This window comes from Hyaena hyaena, unplaced genomic scaffold, assembly GCF_003009895.1.
Source record: "Hyaena hyaena isolate Hyena2069 unplaced genomic scaffold, ASM300989v1 scaffold_909, whole genome shotgun sequence".
Classification (NCBI taxonomy): domain Eukaryota; kingdom Metazoa; phylum Chordata; class Mammalia; order Carnivora; family Hyaenidae; genus Hyaena; species Hyaena hyaena.
This window is the reverse complement of record NW_024081534.1, coordinates 283,907-301,150: the sequence shown is the minus strand read 5'-3', so window position 1 is coordinate 301,150 and position 17,244 is coordinate 283,907. Positions and strand designations below refer to the sequence as shown.

Sequence of the window (17,244 nt, the reverse complement as noted above, 5' to 3'; positions counted from 1 at the left end):
AGGACCCCTGGCTGAGGAAAAAACCAGAACCTTGCTGAAAGTGATTGGACAAATTGAAAGGGAAAAAAAAACCCACCTTTATCAACTATCTAAAAAAAAAAAAAGTTGAGGGTTTGGGGTGAAGTGAAGCTCAATTTGTCAACAGGAAGTTACGGGCTTTGCACCTCTATTTATATAAACAGCATTTGCTTTTTCCATCTTAGGTTCTGACCAGAAGTTGTCGTCTGACTACTGCTTCTGGCTCTGCTTGAATGGTTTTTAGAGAGAAAAAAAAAAAGAAAGGAAAAAAAAAAAAAAAACTGTGGCCACATGTTCCTTTCTCTACCGCAGAGAACCTCAACCAGTCACTTTCCCTGATGCTTGGTTAGTGAAAATGCTAAATGATACAGGATTCTGATTTTTGTTGGGAGTTTTGTATTTTTAACCACATCTTTGCCTCCCTGAGTTGACAAATCCATACGGACAGTCCTTCTACTGTGCTCCCAATGTCTTTCCGTTCTACCCCGTGAAGTTCCAGGTCTCTCGGAACCTCTTCACTGACTGCACTTTCCAAATTCCCTTTTCTCATCAGATCAGCGAATTCCTGTCTTCTGGCATCCCGGTCCCCAGTTCTGATGTCAGCCCATCATTACTCTCCCATCTGCTAACCCCCCCGTCTGATGCCCTTCCATCTTTTGTATTTCTTCTTAGGATTCTTTCTTACAGTTGCTTCGGTGCAGAGGGAAGGAGGACCTCAGAGGTTGCAAGTTGTTTGCACCTCTGACGGGGGGTAACATATCTGGTTAGACACAAACACCCCGAAGCAGAGTGGGGAGGAGCTTGTGGCTAGCAACACACACTCCTTGATGTCATCAAAAGTAAGACTCAGAAGTGGGGAGGCCAGCTGGGGTTTACACCATCTGCCTGTGAGTCAAAAGACTACTTAGCGAAAGTGTGCATGGAGCTATATTTAGAGTACAGTGCACACTTGAATTTCCCATTCAAGGAGAAAGGAGAATTTTCATAAGCAAGTTTTATAGAAAAAGCCAGATTAACTCAATTTTGGAAGAGAAAACAAGAGTGGACCTCATGGAGAGGCAGATGAAGCTGCCATTTTTCAAGGTACCAGGAAGGCATTCAATCTCAAAAATTGCCTGAACATCCTTTCACCAAATCCTTTAGTTCCAGTATTAAGGATGCACTGTTTTGTTTCAAATAATTCTTTTTCATCAAAATATAAGTTCCTTGTTACAAAATGGTCATTTGTGCTCACCATATTCATATTAATGCCTAAAAGAGAAAAAGGCTTTCAGATCCTTTAATGGGAGTGTCAAAGGATGAAAACTAGAACATCAGGAACCTGAAATGAGGCAAGTGTAAAACAGCAAAAAGGAAGTGAAAGAAATTCTGCCAGTGGGCAAGGGGAAGAGGGAAAGAAAAGGATCAAAACAACCTCCTGAAACTGACCTGGGAGCATCCTTAGGGGAAAGTTGCAATGTATAAACATAAGGAAAGAAAAAATGGGAAACAAGTTAGAAATGTTTGTTTACATGGGGCGCTTGGGTGGCTCAGTCAGTTAAGCTCTGACTTTGGCTGAGGTCATGATCTCATGGTTTGTGAGTTCGAGCCCTGCGTCGGGCTCTATGCTGACAGCTCAGAGCCTGGAGTCTGCTTCGGATTCTGTGTCTCCCGCTCTCCCTCTGCTCCTTCCCTGCTCGTGCTCTGTCTGTCTCTCTCTCTCTCTCTCTCTCAAAAACCAACATTAAAAAAGAAAGAAGAAGAAATGTTGGTTTAGATTTCAAGAGTAAAGAAGGCAGAGAACATAAGAACAATGAGAAATGGAAAACACTGGAACATGATCGTGCTAACGAGGAGAGAGGAAAGCATGAAGCTTTACGTAGCAAGATTGTGAGTAGGTTAAGATTTTCACGGGGAACAGGAAAGAAAGGGAATCTTCTGGTGAATTAAGGACTTTTCTGGAGAGGGTAAATTGGAGTATTGGAGAACCAGTGGCAATACTGTGGAGTGAGGAAGGGCATGATAGAGAATAGTGGAATAGAGCGATACTGCTGCTCTGTTTTTCCAAGGGGGATAAAGTCCTCAAGGAGGATAAAGTTCTAGGCATGGAAGAGAAAAAGAAACAGATCATAGACCACTCTTTTCTGAGGAGGAAATGAGAAACATTTATTTTAAAATGCTTAATTTGCAATATACACAAAACTGGGATTGAAGTGCTGGGTAGGAGGGGTCACGTTGTGGAGAGAGTCTTAAATGATTCTTGGAAACTCTGCCTCTGAGATTTCTCTACAGCGGTTACAATATGCATCCAATATGTCTGTCTATATATGAGCAAATTTACTTCTGGAAGCTGCGGAGGAGAGATTACATGCTTTGGTCATTTCCTCGTCTTTCTCTTTAATCGGTTGAGCAAATCCCACTAGGCTAAATTGTTTCTTAACCTCACCAGCTTGATCCTCATTTACAGCTTTCTTCCAATATGAAAAGAATCCAACGCTCTTGAGTGGAATTCTGTGGTGTATAACATGCCCCAAATTCTTGTTTCCTACTTGAACTTCATTGGCCTTTTTGGAAAGTTACTAAGCTCTTCAGGTAGAAGGATCTGTAATCTTATGGTCACTTACAATGGGATTTTTTTTCTATTACATTGTGGACTGCTGTCTTAATACATAGGATATTCTTCCCTCCTACAGCAGACAAGGTGGTTGTGAATTAGACTGCATGTAGGCCTCAAGAAATATGAATGATGCATTTAAATCTTAAATCACAGAATTAAAAGAAACCTTAGAACTCACATAAATTTAACCTTGTCATGTTAAAGATGGGGAATTAAACCAGGACCTAATATGGAAGCCTGGGCTTATCTTGAATCTTCCTGGTCACTGTTAGAGCCAGGCTAAGAATGTGGGTTGTCTGCATATTATTTCTTTTATGCTTTCTTATAAGCCACTAGGTAAACTTTCTCTGCCTCTGAAAGTTTAAGTCTGAATGTCCTGCTTAAGGTGCAAATCAGGCTATTCCAGAACCCATTTGCACAATAGTCTCTGCAGATTTTGTTTGATAATGAGGTGAAAGGAGTAGCCAAGGGAATTCAGACCAACATAAAAGTTGTCTAATTTGGGGAGGTGGGCTAACCCCCACCCCCCAAGACCATAAGTGAGTAAACAAATAGGACTTTCTAGCCCTACTTGCCAGTTGGACTGCTGCATGAAAAATTGAATAGGGAACCATGAGTCCCAAGTTCCTCCCAAGTCCTAACTTGGCCTCCTCCTCTGTTAGCCTCAGCCTCCAAGCTTAGCAGACCTCACCTTGGGTCTTTATCGCTGGTAGGATTGTGTAACCCTTGGCTTCAGAGAATTCTCTGGGACTATACAAATTACCGTGACTCTTCCCAGAAAGACCTGCCAGGCAAATCTAGCAAAAACAGTTAGCCTGAGAGTAAAGAGGACCGTGTAAATGAATGGGGACTTAATCTAGGAAACACTTGAAAGTCAAAGAAGTGAAGTTCTATGACTAGCCAAAGTAGTGACACCTTCTTCCACCCTAAGATCTCATTCAGACAGATTCAATCACAAATATTAACCAGAAGTTTATTTTCCTTTGAAATTGTGTGTAGAATGTTTGTATATAAGCCACATGGTTATCATTGATCTACTGCATCTATGATATTGAGAAGCGGCAAAACCATGCAATAATATAGACTTTATCAGTCGGGGTAATAAATCTGGGAGTGGGGTCCAAAGCTAGAGACTGCAAAGGGATTGGTTTAAGAAATGCTAATATCTATGGGTTAGCTAGCAACGGTTGGAAGAAGGAGCTCCCTCTTGTTAGAGCATTCTCTTCCTCCCACCCACATGTGCTTCCTGCCTCTTGACCATCACAGACCGCTGGGCCTTTGCACATTCACATTTTCACAGGGAGGAAGTCGGAAGTAGTTGGAGCGACGGAGTCGCCTTGGGGGCAAACCAGCCATCTGACGGCAAAGTTCATCTAGAAGAGAAGCAGAACATAATGGGATAGGAATGCAGGAAGATAACAAGGGCTGGGGTTTTAGGAGAAAGAAGACCCGGGGTGCCTGAGTGGTTCAGGTGGTTGAGTGTCCGACTCTTGATTTCAGCTCAGGTCAGGATCTCACAGTTCATGAGTTCGAGCCTTGCCTTGCGCTCTGTACGGACAGCGTGGAGCCTACGTGGGCTTCTCTCTCTCTTACTCTTCCTTATGCATTCTCTCTCTCTGCTTCTGTTTCTCTCTGTCTTTGTTTCTGTCTCTGTCTCTCTCTCTCTCTCTCTGTAAGTAAATAAGTAAACTCTGGGAAAAAGAAAGAGAAGACAGCAGTGTGCTGTAGTGAAAGGTTGAAGAGAAATAGATCTGGGTTAGAACCCCAGATCTGCAGTTTACTGGTTATTTGTTACTTACTAGAAAGTTACTTAACTTTTTAACTCACTATCCCTTTCAGTAAAAGAAGCATGAAATACCTGCCTCAACCATATAGTTGGGGCTATTAAAATGAAATAATGTATGCAAAGTACCTAGCACAGGTGGCCGGTACGTTTTAGGTTCCTCTACACGCCTAGCTCCCAATTCTTCTAATCATGGGCTTATTCAATAGCCAAAAAAAAAAAAAAAAAAAAAAAAAAGAGAGAGAGATTCAATTATTCACTGTATGCTTAAGTGTGTACTGGGTTCAAATGGCTAACTTTAGTCAGTCCCCCGAGACCCTTGAAAGTGCCTAAGTCCCAGATACTCATCCTCAATCTTAAGGTGCTTCCCTTGCAGCTGGCTTGCACAAGGCCCATGGTGGCAACTAGCAAGTTTCCTTCTGCGAAGTTAACTACAGCTCTTACTCAGGAGCTCGGTGCAAGACAGCTGCTGAGTCAGAAGGGGATGTGTCTGTGGTCCTGCACCAGCCACACTTATCGTTTGGGGCTGGCCATGGAGGAGGTGAGAAGTATCTGTATTCCCACAATGCACAGGGTATAACCACGCACGTTGGACCCTTTTCATTGTTTTTGTCAAGGTTTTCTACCCTCCTATACCTCTGAATTTTTACACTAAATCATGTAAATATTTCCTGGAATTGATCAACTGTTTCAAAGGTAGCCAGCTTCTAAATGTCCTGTCTCGTTTTTATTTAGGTCCGGTCCAAACATCAACGTCTCCAAATTAGTGGAGCTTTTTTTTTTCTTTAGAGAAGTTTTCTCCCTTGTGAACATGGCTGCCCATGTTATTTGTAATGGCTGACTTGGCCTTTCCTTCTTTTTTAAAAAAAAATTTTTTTAATGTTTTTTTAAAATTTATTTCTGTGAGAGGGAGAGAGAGACAGCGTGAGCAGGGGAGGGTCAGAGAGAGAGGGAGACACAGAATCTGAAGCAGGCTCCAGGCTTTGAGCTAGCTGTCAGCACAGAGCCCGACACGGGTCTCGAACCCACTAATCGTGAGATCACGACCTGAGCCGAAGTTGGACGCCCAACCGACTGAGCCAACCAGGTGCCCCTCCTTTTTTTTTTTTTTTAAGTTTTTATTTATGTTTAGTAATCTTTACACCCAATGTGGGGCTCGAATTCCCAGACTGAGCCAGCCAGGTGCCCCTGGTTTGGCCTTTTCTCCTAGAACTCCATGAAGGATCTTCAAAACAGCTAGAGGTTCAGAAAGCTCTATCTATAGGAGACGTTGGGGGTTACACTCTAGCTGAAAAGAGATCCAGGTATACTTTTCTTAGGGTTGTGTATATATATATTAAGCCCACTGCTTTACTTAGATAGCTTATTTAGCAGAACTTCGTGGTGCAGGGACTGATGGAAGTTAAGGGGGTGGCCTAAAGCCCTCCTCCAAAGCCAGGCTTTGGATCCATCAGGTTCATGTCTCCACTTACCTCTCTCATCGCTGCCCCTCCCCACGAAACAACTAGACGTCATCTTACCTTTCATTACTTCATGTTCTTTACAGACCAGACGAGAGCAGATCTCATTGTTGATGATGTACATACGTCGCAAGCTGTCGTAGACCCAGTAACATGGTTGAGGAAAGAGATACCGAAAACCATTGGGAGGAACTCTAGCATGTGGCGTTGAGGCCGAGGGTGCCTCTTCAGCTCCAGTACTTCCCACTCTCCCCTGTCTGTTCTCCTTTCTGGATTTCCTTAAGTATTTCGGGCTGATTTTTTTCCCTCCCAGAGGAGTGAAGGGGATGGAATGGCATTAATTACTCTTAGTGCTACAATGCACATTCCACCTGGAGTCAAGCTTAATGCTCCTCTCCACTATTTTTGACATTCAGCGTTGAATCTTTTGCTTCAGCCTTTCTCTGTGGGGGTCATAGGCTGGCTGTGCTGGTATTTCTGTCATGACTACCCTTTCTCCAGCCTTCACTTCACTTGCTTTCTAGCATCTAGTCTTACTAGTCCGTCTGTTTTTGGTATTTACTCCAGGCAGACTTCAGGTCCTATCTGGCATGGTCAGGAATAGCTAAGAGGGCCATGTTCACAATTTCTGTGCCATTAAAGACTGAAGTTCTGCAGTGGGTGATCATTGCATCATTACTGACATGAAGCCACTCCCAGGGAAGGTGATTTCTGGGATGCCTTACCTAGTGAAACATAACTGGTGAATGCATTGCTTGACTGGCCGGTGCACAGAGTAGAGTCTTGTGCAAGCAAATTTTTCATCCCGGCAATCTGAAGAAATCCAACACGAAAAACAGGGAGAGGCATAAACCATGGGTTAAAGAGACGGAGGAAGGTACGGAGGTGTGGGGAAAATACAAAGTAGTCTTGACATGGGATCATTGTAAGTTGGGGAATGCCCTTCCTGTTCACCAAAGCAGAACAGTAGGAAACGGGCTAAAATAAAATTTAGGTGCTTTCCTACCTGGACTCAGAAGTAGTTAAAATAATCTCTGAGAGTTCTTCTAGGAAAGTCTTTCTAGGGTTATCCAGGTGGCCGTATGAAATATCAAATTGCAATGAAATGCTGCTAACCCCATTCTAGAGAATAAGAGCTCTTAGATGGGTCAGTTTCTGTTTCGGTAGTTTTCAATCCTAGCTGAACCTCAGAATCATAAGTACATTAGAGAAAGCAACTCTGCCCACAACACCTATGGTCATATTGAGGCCTTGCAGTCAGTTGCCAACACACTAACTAGCACACAAAGTCCAAAGGTAGCTCAGGAAGGGACTGTTTTGGGATCATCCAACAGCGGTCCCATCTTTGCCCCATGACCTTGAGGACAGGAGCTCTTTAAAAACAGGAGGGCATGAATGAAGGGCACTAAAAATATTCTCTGAGAAAAATTGGAAGTGAACTAGAAGGTATAGCAAGTACCCTTCAAGGAACAAAGCGGTAAGGATTCCCCAAGAAGAAAGCTGAAGAAAAAGATATGCCAACGGCAATCATACCTGCTGTGGTATTTTTATCATTGGCTGGAGCTGGAAGGCAGAAATTTCATTCAGTTATTACCAGTTCTAGAAGTTACTACCTCCGTAACTGTCAAGTCACTTGGGGCCCATATGGGGCACCCATAAGTAAAAAAATGAGTTGATAATGCTATCTTCTAAAAGAAAACCCACAGAGGACTGTTTGATCCACACAACTGAACAGATTTAGAAGTTAGGATGGGAAATCTGATTTTGCCTTTCTCCTTTCTCTTCTAGAATTGAAAATTCAATTGCATTCTGAGTAGCTTTGTGTTGTTGACAAGGAGGAAATTTAGTATGGACAGAAGCCATATGCCCGGAAGAGCTTCATCCTGGAGCTAAGGAGAAGAAAGATTGTTATCCCGTAGAAGCTCTTGGTCATCAAGGAAAATTTCTGCTCTATAAATCAGATACATCATCATAGGTTCTTAGATGAAAGTGTTATTCAGCCAAGAATAGCAAAAATCTCATCCATGGCTTGACCTCTGGTCAAGTTAAATACGGGCTTAGCTTGTAGAATGATTAATAAATCAAGGAGTAAGGAGGGAATAGTCTTGAGGGAATATACTAACCATGGGAGTGACGTGTACCAGTGCCATTGGGGGAGTTGTTTAAAGACAGGATATTATAGGAAGTATGCTGGGGGACTTAATCTATCCCCTGGTTGGCGATTGCAGGCTTCTATGCTGAGAATTCTCAAAGTGCTGCTTCTAGCCCAGATCTCTTCTAAGCTCCAGACCTGTAAATCTACCTGCCACTTTAGGGAAGAGGTTGCGGATTTCTCAAAGGTCCTTCAAATCCAGTACATCTTAAGCTGTCTTATCTTTTACCAATTCAGATTGTTCCTCAGTGAATGGTACCACCGGCTACCCAACCGGAAACTGGACATCATCTCAGCCTCTCACTTAACAGTTCACACCTAATTCTCACTACCTCTACCTCAGTTCATGCCATCATCTTTTACTGGGACTACTGCAGTAGCATTCTAGCTGGGTTTCTAATTCACAAATCTGATCAGAATCTTTCTTTGTATAAACTATTCTCGGATTGGTTTTTATTTCCATCCTAACCCATTGTGCACAGTGTTTTCCTTACGCCAAAGGTTTTTCCTTGTTTACTTGATTCACTTCTACTGGTCTTTCAAGAAGCAACTTAGTCAATTGCTTGGAAGCCTTTCCTAACCCCAAGCACTGAATATACCGAAGGACTCTTTTTTTTTTTTTTTAATATTTTATTTATTTCTAGGAGAGAGAGAGCGTGAGCAGGGGAGGGTCAGAGAGAGAGGGAGTCACACACTGAAACAGGCTCCAGGCTCTGAGCTGGCAGTCAGCACAGAGCCCGACGCGGGGCTCGAACCCACGAACCTCGAGATCATGACCTAAGCGAAAGTCGGACGCTTAACCGACTAAGCCACCCAGGCGCCCCCCCGAAGGACTCTTTTTGAGTTTTCCATAGTTCCTTTTGCTCGTCATGATTATGGCATTTTGTGAAACCGAAAAAAGTTAAAGTTTGCCATTTGTTTATCTTGTATATTAGACAAAAAATATCTCGTAGGAGGATATCAGTTTTGTTCATCTTTGTGTTTCCCGGTTTATATTCCTGTAAACCCAGGAGAGGGTTCTCAGTAACCATTTCTTTAAAATAATCTAGTCTGTCTCCTTTTCTCACATCCTACCCCTTGCTTCTTGTAGATTTCACCCTAATCATTTAAAAAACTGAGTTTCTCCGGGGCACCTGGGTGGCTCAGTCAGTTGAACATCAGATTTTAGCTCAAGTCATGATCTCACAGTTTGTGGACTGTGAACCCTGTGTCGGTCTCTATGCTGACAGCCCAGAGCCTGGAGCCTGTCTTCAGATACTGTGTCTCCCTCTCTCTCTGACCCTCTCCTGCTCACACTGTCTCTCTCTCTCAAAAATAAATAAAACATTTTTTAAAATGTTTAAAAAAAAACAAACAAACTCAGTTTCTCCAATGCGCCCAGCCCTATTTTGTGTTCACACCTTTGAGCATACTGTCCCCTCTTTGACTGCCTGGCTGGCTCCAATCATTCTTTCAAGAATCGGTTCAACCATTACTTCTAGAAAGTTTCCTTTTATCTTACCAAACATTGATTTGTGTATATATTTATCTTGTCTTTAGCCATCCGGTCTTAGAAACTTTGAGGGAAAGATCTCACATTGGTATTTTGTAGGTCAGACCCCCTAGTACAGTCCCTGCCTGTGAGAGGATCAAAAATGTCACTCATTTAAATTGAATTGTTGGGGGGCACCTGGGTGGCTCAGTCAGTTGAACATCAGATTTCAGCTCAAGTCATGATCTCACATTTTGTGGATTTGAGACCTGTGTCAGTCTCTATGTGGACAGCTAGCTTAGAGCCTGGAGCCTGTTTCAGATTCTGTGTCTCCCTCTCTCTCTGACCCTCCCCTGCTCATGCTGTCTCTCTCTCAGAAAGAAATAAAACCTTAAAAAAATTAAATTGAACTGTTGGAAGAATTTTCACAAACTGTAGTGGTAGCTATTTAGGAACCTTCACCAGCTGTACCGCCTTCCGTAATGGGCTCTGGGGAAAGCCCAGAAAGGCCCCAGTGGCCCTGGGATCCCAGATCTGAACTCACCCAGGTCATCTGTGGAAGGCTCGATATCGGCCAGAACTGAAAAGGCACAAAACAGCAGGTGTGAGGAGGGCTGTGAATTGGCAAAGGGGAAGGCAGAGTGGAAAAAATGGACGTATCAGGGCAAAGTCAAGGCTACGGCTGGGTTTGTGTATTATATCCAAGGGAGTAGAGTTCGTTGAGGTAATCGTGAACATTTTTTTGGAGAATATGTGGCCTACTGACATTAGTACACATGCCTTATTTTAGCTAAGAATCCACTTTGTTTCATCTTTTTCAGAGAACCAGTGGGACTGTTTTTCCTTTTATCCCACTTGTCACTGAATAAAACACCCGCAATCCTTCTGTCCCTTTCTCCGGGATAAAAATATCGGATTTTATATTTAATTGCAAATGCTGCAATAAATGTTGTGAATATTAACAAGAATCATGCCATTTTAAAAGATCTGTAGTACAACTTACCTGTTTCGTCCGTAGAGGGCTCGTTCACCAGATCTGCAAAGATACAGCACAGGGAATAAAATATGCAGGCAGGAAAAGTGGCAAAGGGAAAGAGGGTAAAGGGATGATCAAAAAGGAGGCAAGAAGGATCGAAGTGAAGGGTGTGACCTCTTGGGCCGATGTGACGGACTCTCAGAGACGGAGGCGGGAGAGAAAAGCTTGGGCAGGTTCACAGCCTCCGTGGTGCCTAAGGCAGACACTAGGGTCTGCCCGAGCCCAGGGTGCCCACTCACCTCTTGTAACTTTCGTTTCTCTCCGCACAGACATCGCCCTCAGTCCCTCTAGCCCCAGTGTGAAAGCAAAGAAATACAAAGGGTCGCTTACTAGGATCTTCTGTGAATGCTTCTGGAGTCACATCATCTGAATACACAAACATTAGAAAACTCTTTTTACTTTATTTGTTTTGAGAGGGAGAGAATCCCAAGCAGGGTCTGTGCTGTCAGCGCTGAGACCGAGGTGGGGATTCAACTCACGATGTGCAAGATTACGACCTGAGCCAAAATCAAGAGTCGGGCGCTAACTGACTGAGCCACTTGGCTGCCCCCAGAGAACATTTTGTGGGCGTTCCCCCTCCCCTCCCATCCTTGCACTCCCAGTAAGAGAAACTGTCCAGCACGACTGCTAACACGTAGCGAGTATCCCAAGGTTGTTTGTCTTCATTTGCTTCCCAGCCCAAGTCCTTTCCCCACAATCCAAACAAATGTCACGCTTGGCCACTTCCATGAATATCCCCATACAGTCATAGCTAGAATATCCTTTCCCCTTTGTGTGCTTTACTCTATATGCCCATCAGATAATCCTCCGCAGGCACCCCCTTTCTCATGGATACTTAGATTAAGCATAGGAAGGAAGAGTAGCATCATTTTATTGTCCTACCAGATAATAAGCCTAGAGTTAATTTGGGTTTACCATGTGCCAGTCACTATTTAAATCAGGTTTTACAGATGAGAAAATTGAGCACCAGACAAATAATTTACCCAAGATCATATAGCTTGTCGTGAGGACAAGGGGTTGACGACCTACTTGCAATACTTACTTGAAATAAAAATTGTCTTTTACCAAAGACACTGATTATGATCATTACAATTTTGAGGTAATTGGATCAGTTTGCTGGTATGTTTACATAAAGCGTGTCCACAAAAGGTGATGTTGATGATTTTCTGATGCTCAGTGAGAAGTGAGGTGAAGAGAGGGGAGGGGAAACACCAATGGTGGCAGAGGGTACCTTGCAGTTGAACACTGGGAAAGTAAAGCCAGGAGGAGAAATAAAAATAAACGGTTCAGGTCCTAAGGTGGAATCTATTAAGACAAATTAAGAAAACTATATTGAAACTACAAATAACAGTGCTATCTAAAACAAGTTGTTTCTGCTTTAAAAGGCAAAATAGGGGCACCTGTCTGGCTCAGTCGGTTAAGTTCAGATTCTTGATTTCAGCTCAGGTCGTGGTCTGAGATGGGTTGTGGGATAGAGTCCCGTATCTGGCTCTGTGCTCGGCTGAGCATGGAGCCTGCTCCTTGGGATTCTCTCCTCCCTCTGCACCTCCCCTACTCTTATTTTCTCTCTCTCTCAAAATAAATAAGCTTAAAAAATAAATGAAAAATATTAAAAAAAAATTTTAATGAGAGAGAGGTGGGGGTGGGGAGGGGCAGAGAGAGAGGGAGACACAGAATCCAAAGCAGGGTCCAGGCTCTGAGCTGTCAGCACAGGGCCTGATGTGGGGCTCGAACACAAGTCTTTGAACTGGGAGAGCATGAGCCAAAGTTGGCCATTTAATCAAAAAAATTTTTTAGATGTTAATACTGCTTTTGTTATTTTTTTTTTCTTAAATGTTTACTTAGTGTGAGAGAAAGAGTGTGTGAGCAGGGGAGGGGCAGAGAGAAGGAGAGAGAGAGAGACTCCCAAGCAGGCTCTGCACTGCCAAGCACAGCTCAACAGGGGCCTGAACTCACGGAATGTGAGATCACGGCCTGAGACGAAATCAAGCGTTGGATGCTTCATAGAGTAAGCCACTCAGGTGCCCTGGCATCCAAATATTTAGTAAATATCCCATCTAGAATTATCTTTCATTATAGATGGCTTGTTGTATAATCCATTTTGCCCACCAGGGGTCAGCAAATTCGCATAGTTTCCTTTGACTTTTTTGCCTTAAACTTCAGTGTCTAAATGTCAGGTTAAATCTGGAGAGAATAACATTTTTGTAAAGCATGTCAGAGCTATTGATTGTTGTGGTAGAGGGTAAAGAAAAATAAAATATTTTGAAGCAATTTATTTTGAGAGGGAGAAATAGCCCTAGTAGAGGGTGAGGGGAGGGGGGGCAAGAGGTAAGAGAGAGAGACAGAGACAGAGAAAGAGAGAATCCCAAGCAGGTTCCACACTCAGCTCAGCACAGAACCAGATGGTGGTAGACTCAATCACATGAACAATGAGATCATGACCTGAGCTGAAATCAAGAGTCTGATGTTCAACCAACTGAGCCACCTAGGCGCCCCACATCATCCTCTTAAAAAAAAATTAAAAAAAAAAAAATCCAAGTATAAAGTCATCAGATCTGACAGAAGTGAATTTTTATCTTTTTTTAATTTAACATTTTTAAAATGTTTTATTTATTTCTGAGAGAGAGAGAGATTGACATCATGAGCAGGGGAGGGTCAGAGAGAGAGGGAGACACAGAATCTGAAGCAGGCTCCAGGCTCTGAGCTGTCAGCACAGAGCCCGACGCGGGGCTCAAACCCCCGAACCGCGAGATCATGACCTGAGCTGAAGCCGGACGTTTAACCAACTGAGCCACTCAGAGCCCCAGGGATTTTTATCTTTAACATGATAACAGGAACATTAGCTTTCTTATTTCAGAACATATTTTGGTAAAAGAAATCCAAGTCTGTTCCAATCCCCCAGCACGTTTGAAACACCACTAACCCGAGTCATTGCAAAAACCATGAGGGGACTGGACTGTGTTCAGGACACAGTGCCAGCCCGCCAGTTCACTTCCTCTCTTGCTGCATTCCAGTCCAGCCACTCACAGAGATGGAAGCCAACCAGTGGGAGAGCAGAGGGCTTGAAAGTGTGTCATTGCTGTCACCTCATAATTTCTGGATAGAGTGCTGTTTGTCCGTGTAGCCTCAGATCACCCGCCTCATCCATGAGCTACAGTGTGCAAATGTTTCTTTAGAGTTCATGAGTGTTCTCTGAAAAGAAACCTTAAGTAGGTCTTTTTAGCAGGTCTTTTATTTCTGGTGAAAAGCATCACAAGCATCTAGAAAAGGACTGGATCTTAATGAGCCCAGAGAAATGAAGTCAGAATTGTTTTGCTGACGCTGAACCCTGTCGTAGGTTCGGCAACTGAAGGACCCAAAGCAGTGAAAGGGAAAAGGTCATGTTTCTCTGTTTTTGTCCTCTGTACCAGGGTGCACAGGAAGAAACTGTACACATAGAAAATTGAAACAAAAGTAGTAAGAGACCACTTTATTCTTGTCATGTATCTGCAAAGTACTCCACTTTTATTTGAGTTGATGCTAATTCATTACAAAATGCCAGTTGTGATCTGCTAATTTGACTTGCTGACCCATTAATGGGTTCTCAAGGGTTGGAGACAGTTAGAGATAAACTGTAATTATGCTGAATGTCTGGAGGCAGAGTGGAGATGTTAATTGGAGTTTCCCTCACCAGCTGAAGGAAGTGGCCCTTTGGAAGACCAAATTTGGGTTCTGTCCCATGAATGGGACAGCGCCAGAATTTCACTGGCATACTGAGATGGCTTCTTATCCTGTCTGCATGCTAGCTTCTCCGTTGTTACATGGATAGAAAATGCTCTCTGTTAGCAGTGTTTTCTGAGAAAAATAAGATATATATATATATATAAGATATATATGAGATATATATAAATAAGATATATATATGAGATATGAGATAAATAAGATATATATATAAATAAGATACATATATATAAATAAGATATATATATAAATAAGATATATATATCTCTCATATATATATATATATATGAGAGTAGAAACGAGAGATAGGCAGGGAGGCGGTTTTTGGGAAGGTATTTCAGTTGTCAAAAAAATAAGTTTTTTGAGAGGATATTAGGATTTTGAAAACTGATGAGTTAGATTCTATTTCCTATAATTTGGCGATGAGTCTCTCTCTTATATTACAGATTCTTTACCTGGGACCATTCATCTGTATTATACTGTTAAGAACCCCAGCAGATGGGTGGGTGCCTGGCTGGCTCAGTCAGAAGACCATGTGACTCTTGATCTCAGGATCGTGAGTTTGAGCCCCACATTGGGGGTATGGATTACTTAAATAAATATTTTTTAAAAAGAGCCCAGATTCAAGGGTTTACATACCTCCTCGTTGACCACTGACTCCTAGTGGTGTCCAGTCTGTGTCAGAGGAAAGAGAAAAGGGATAAATGACTCCAGCCCTACACCCCCTAAAGCTTTTATAAGATGAACTAGAACTTGATGGGAAAATAATTCACTTGATTTTTCTGCATTGGATTTCTATAGAGTGCAATACAAAAAATCAAGGGCACCTAGCCGGCCCTGTCAGTAGAGCATGTGACTCTTGATCTCAAGGTCGTGAATTCAAGCCCCACATTAGGCGTGGAGCCCATTTAAAACAAAAATTAAAAACTTCAAAATTATTCAGACCATTAGTGCTGACATGGAAACACTCAAGAAGAAAAATAAGTTCCTGGGAATAAATGGGGTCCCATTGGGCAGATGGGGCTAGCCGCCTTTCTAATGTATCCAGTCCTATCCCCACATCATACTGAACAATCTCAAAAATGATTTTCTCACAGTCTATACCTGACAGAATGAGAAAATAAAATAGAGTAGGATTTCTTCAAAGTCTGAAGCTTCACTTTCCGTGGCCAATCTTCCAGCTCAATGACTTTTCTTGACTGTGTAGTTTGGCACATGTTTCGTTGTGTGCGTGTGAATATACTTGTGTTCTGCAGGAGCTCATGCTGGTTAGGTGGGAGCATATATATTCCCACGGTTTCCCTTAATGAATTGAATTTGGTCCAGTTTCTTATTAGCCATCTCTGTGTGTCTGTGTACACACTTGTGTGTCTATTTCTTTCTCCTTTGGTGTTTGTTTTCTTGTGCACTTATGTGTGTGACCCTCTCGTGGTTAATACGAATTTGTGTGTGTGTTTCATGTTCGAAACTCTCAAGAAACTTCTTCCCAAGTCTGAGATCATCTCTGATCTCATCCCAGCCCTTTCTTCTCAGATACAAATCCATTCTTTTCTTTGTTTTAACATTTTTTCATAGCCAGTTTTTCTATTGTTGAGAGAGAGAAAAGCATGAGTGGGGGAGAGACAGAGAGACAGGGAGAGGGAGAGAATCCCAAGTGGGGGAAAGACAGAGAGGGAGAGAGAGAGAATCCCAAGCAGGTCCCACATTGTCAGCCCAGAACCCGACATAGAGCTCGAACCCACAGACCACAAGATCATGACCCGAGCCAGTCAGACGCTCAGCCTCAGCCGACTGAGCCACTCTGGCGCCCCTTTTCTTTTCTTTAATGGCTGTTCTAGGACTCAGTAGCCGCACACCTCTGCCGTGGTTCCTTCAACCTCCCCCATCCAGCCCGCTCACCTCCACCTCCACACACACGTATAGTTGAGGAACTGGCATTGTTGGAAGGAAAGAATAAAGGTAGGGACTCACCAGAGGGGATGAGGAGCGCAGTGACACACAGAAGTACCTTGGGTCCCAAGAGCAGCATATCTTAACAAGGGTGTCGGGAGAGTAGAGGTTGTAAAGTTCAAGGACACATCAGCATTTTGGCTTCAGGCAAGGGTACCTGCAGGGCCCCTGTCTCTTCGTCTTCCCAGGGTTTTTCCTGACTCCCCCATGTGACTCAAGCCCCGTCTCTCTTTTCTCTCATCCAACATTTATTTCTCCTTCAAATTCTATTCTTTGATCACTCACCATTATTCTAATTCTCATTACTTTTTTCTGTCAAGTCAGAGGAAACTTTATGTTCTCACTGATCTATGTTTGCCCCTCCTCTGTGGCCTCGTTCACCCTCCCCCCGTGGCTAATCTTCCTTTTTGATACCTGTGGCTTTTTCAGATCATCTGCTTAGCTTGGTGTCTCCTCTTGAGTCCCATGGATAATTGGGATATTCACTCAATTCTAAGTCAGTGGCATTCCCCATGGCCCCCTCCAGCCTTTCAGTTTCAACAAGCAAACACACACACACACACACACACGCACACGCACACGCACACGCTCCCTCTGTCTGTTTAGGGTTTCATACGATCAAACAACTCACTGTGTACTTTTCCTCCGCTCTTTCCACCGAGTCCTTTGGCTGCTGAGTGTGTCTCTCTCCTCGCGCTATTCCTACTTTGGCCGGAGAATAAGATGAACAGGGCCACTCCCTGGGAAGGACTTCAAATTTGGCCTACTCTGAAACAATGAGATGAGGGAGAGCGAGGGGGAGAGAGAGAGAGAGAGAGAGAGAGAGAGAGAGAGAGAGAGACAGGCTAGAGGAGCATGATGGGGCTGGACTGAGAAGGGGGCTGGGGATTTGCAGTCACTCACACCCTCATTCCAAAGGTTATGACCACACCAGTGAGTGATATGCCATTCCCTAGGAGGCCTGGCCCCTGCTCCTCTGCCTTTTTTCCATGAGCTTCTTTTCTCTCTTGCAGTCTGGCCCCAGGCCCCAGCCTCTACCCCAACTACTTTTCCTTAGG

The 17,244-nt window shown here is 43.4% G+C and overlaps 1 protein-coding gene across 4 annotated transcripts in view; it reads right to left on the bottom strand.

Annotated features, from left to right (window-relative positions):
• Positions 1 to 3,546: 3,546 nt before the first annotated feature.
• MFAP5 (microfibril associated protein 5) overlaps positions 3,547 to 17,244 on the bottom strand; it is a 49,459-nt gene continuing 35,761 nt past the window's right edge. For 3 of the 4 annotated variants that reach the window (XM_039220663.1, XM_039220665.1, XM_039220664.1), the window contains exons 2-11: positions 16,818 to 16,954; positions 16,208 to 16,267; positions 14,876 to 14,911; positions 10,847 to 10,882; positions 10,484 to 10,516; positions 10,025 to 10,060; positions 7,391 to 7,420; positions 6,583 to 6,670; positions 5,918 to 5,991; positions 3,547 to 3,987 (exon numbers count right to left, since the gene is read on the bottom strand). In XM_039220663.1, the coding sequence (XP_039076594.1) occupies positions 3,875 to 3,987; positions 5,918 to 5,991; positions 6,583 to 6,670; positions 7,391 to 7,420; positions 10,025 to 10,060; positions 10,484 to 10,516; positions 10,847 to 10,882; positions 14,876 to 14,911; positions 16,208 to 16,265 (504 nt within the window). In that variant the 5' untranslated portion in view covers positions 16,266 to 16,267; positions 16,818 to 16,954 and the 3' untranslated portion in view covers positions 3,547 to 3,874. The remainder of the gene's footprint in view (positions 3,988 to 5,917; positions 5,992 to 6,582; positions 6,671 to 7,390; positions 7,421 to 10,024; positions 10,061 to 10,483; positions 10,517 to 10,846; positions 10,883 to 14,875; positions 14,912 to 16,207; positions 16,268 to 16,817; positions 16,955 to 17,244) is intronic. The other variant, XM_039220666.1, reaches the window with a different exon arrangement.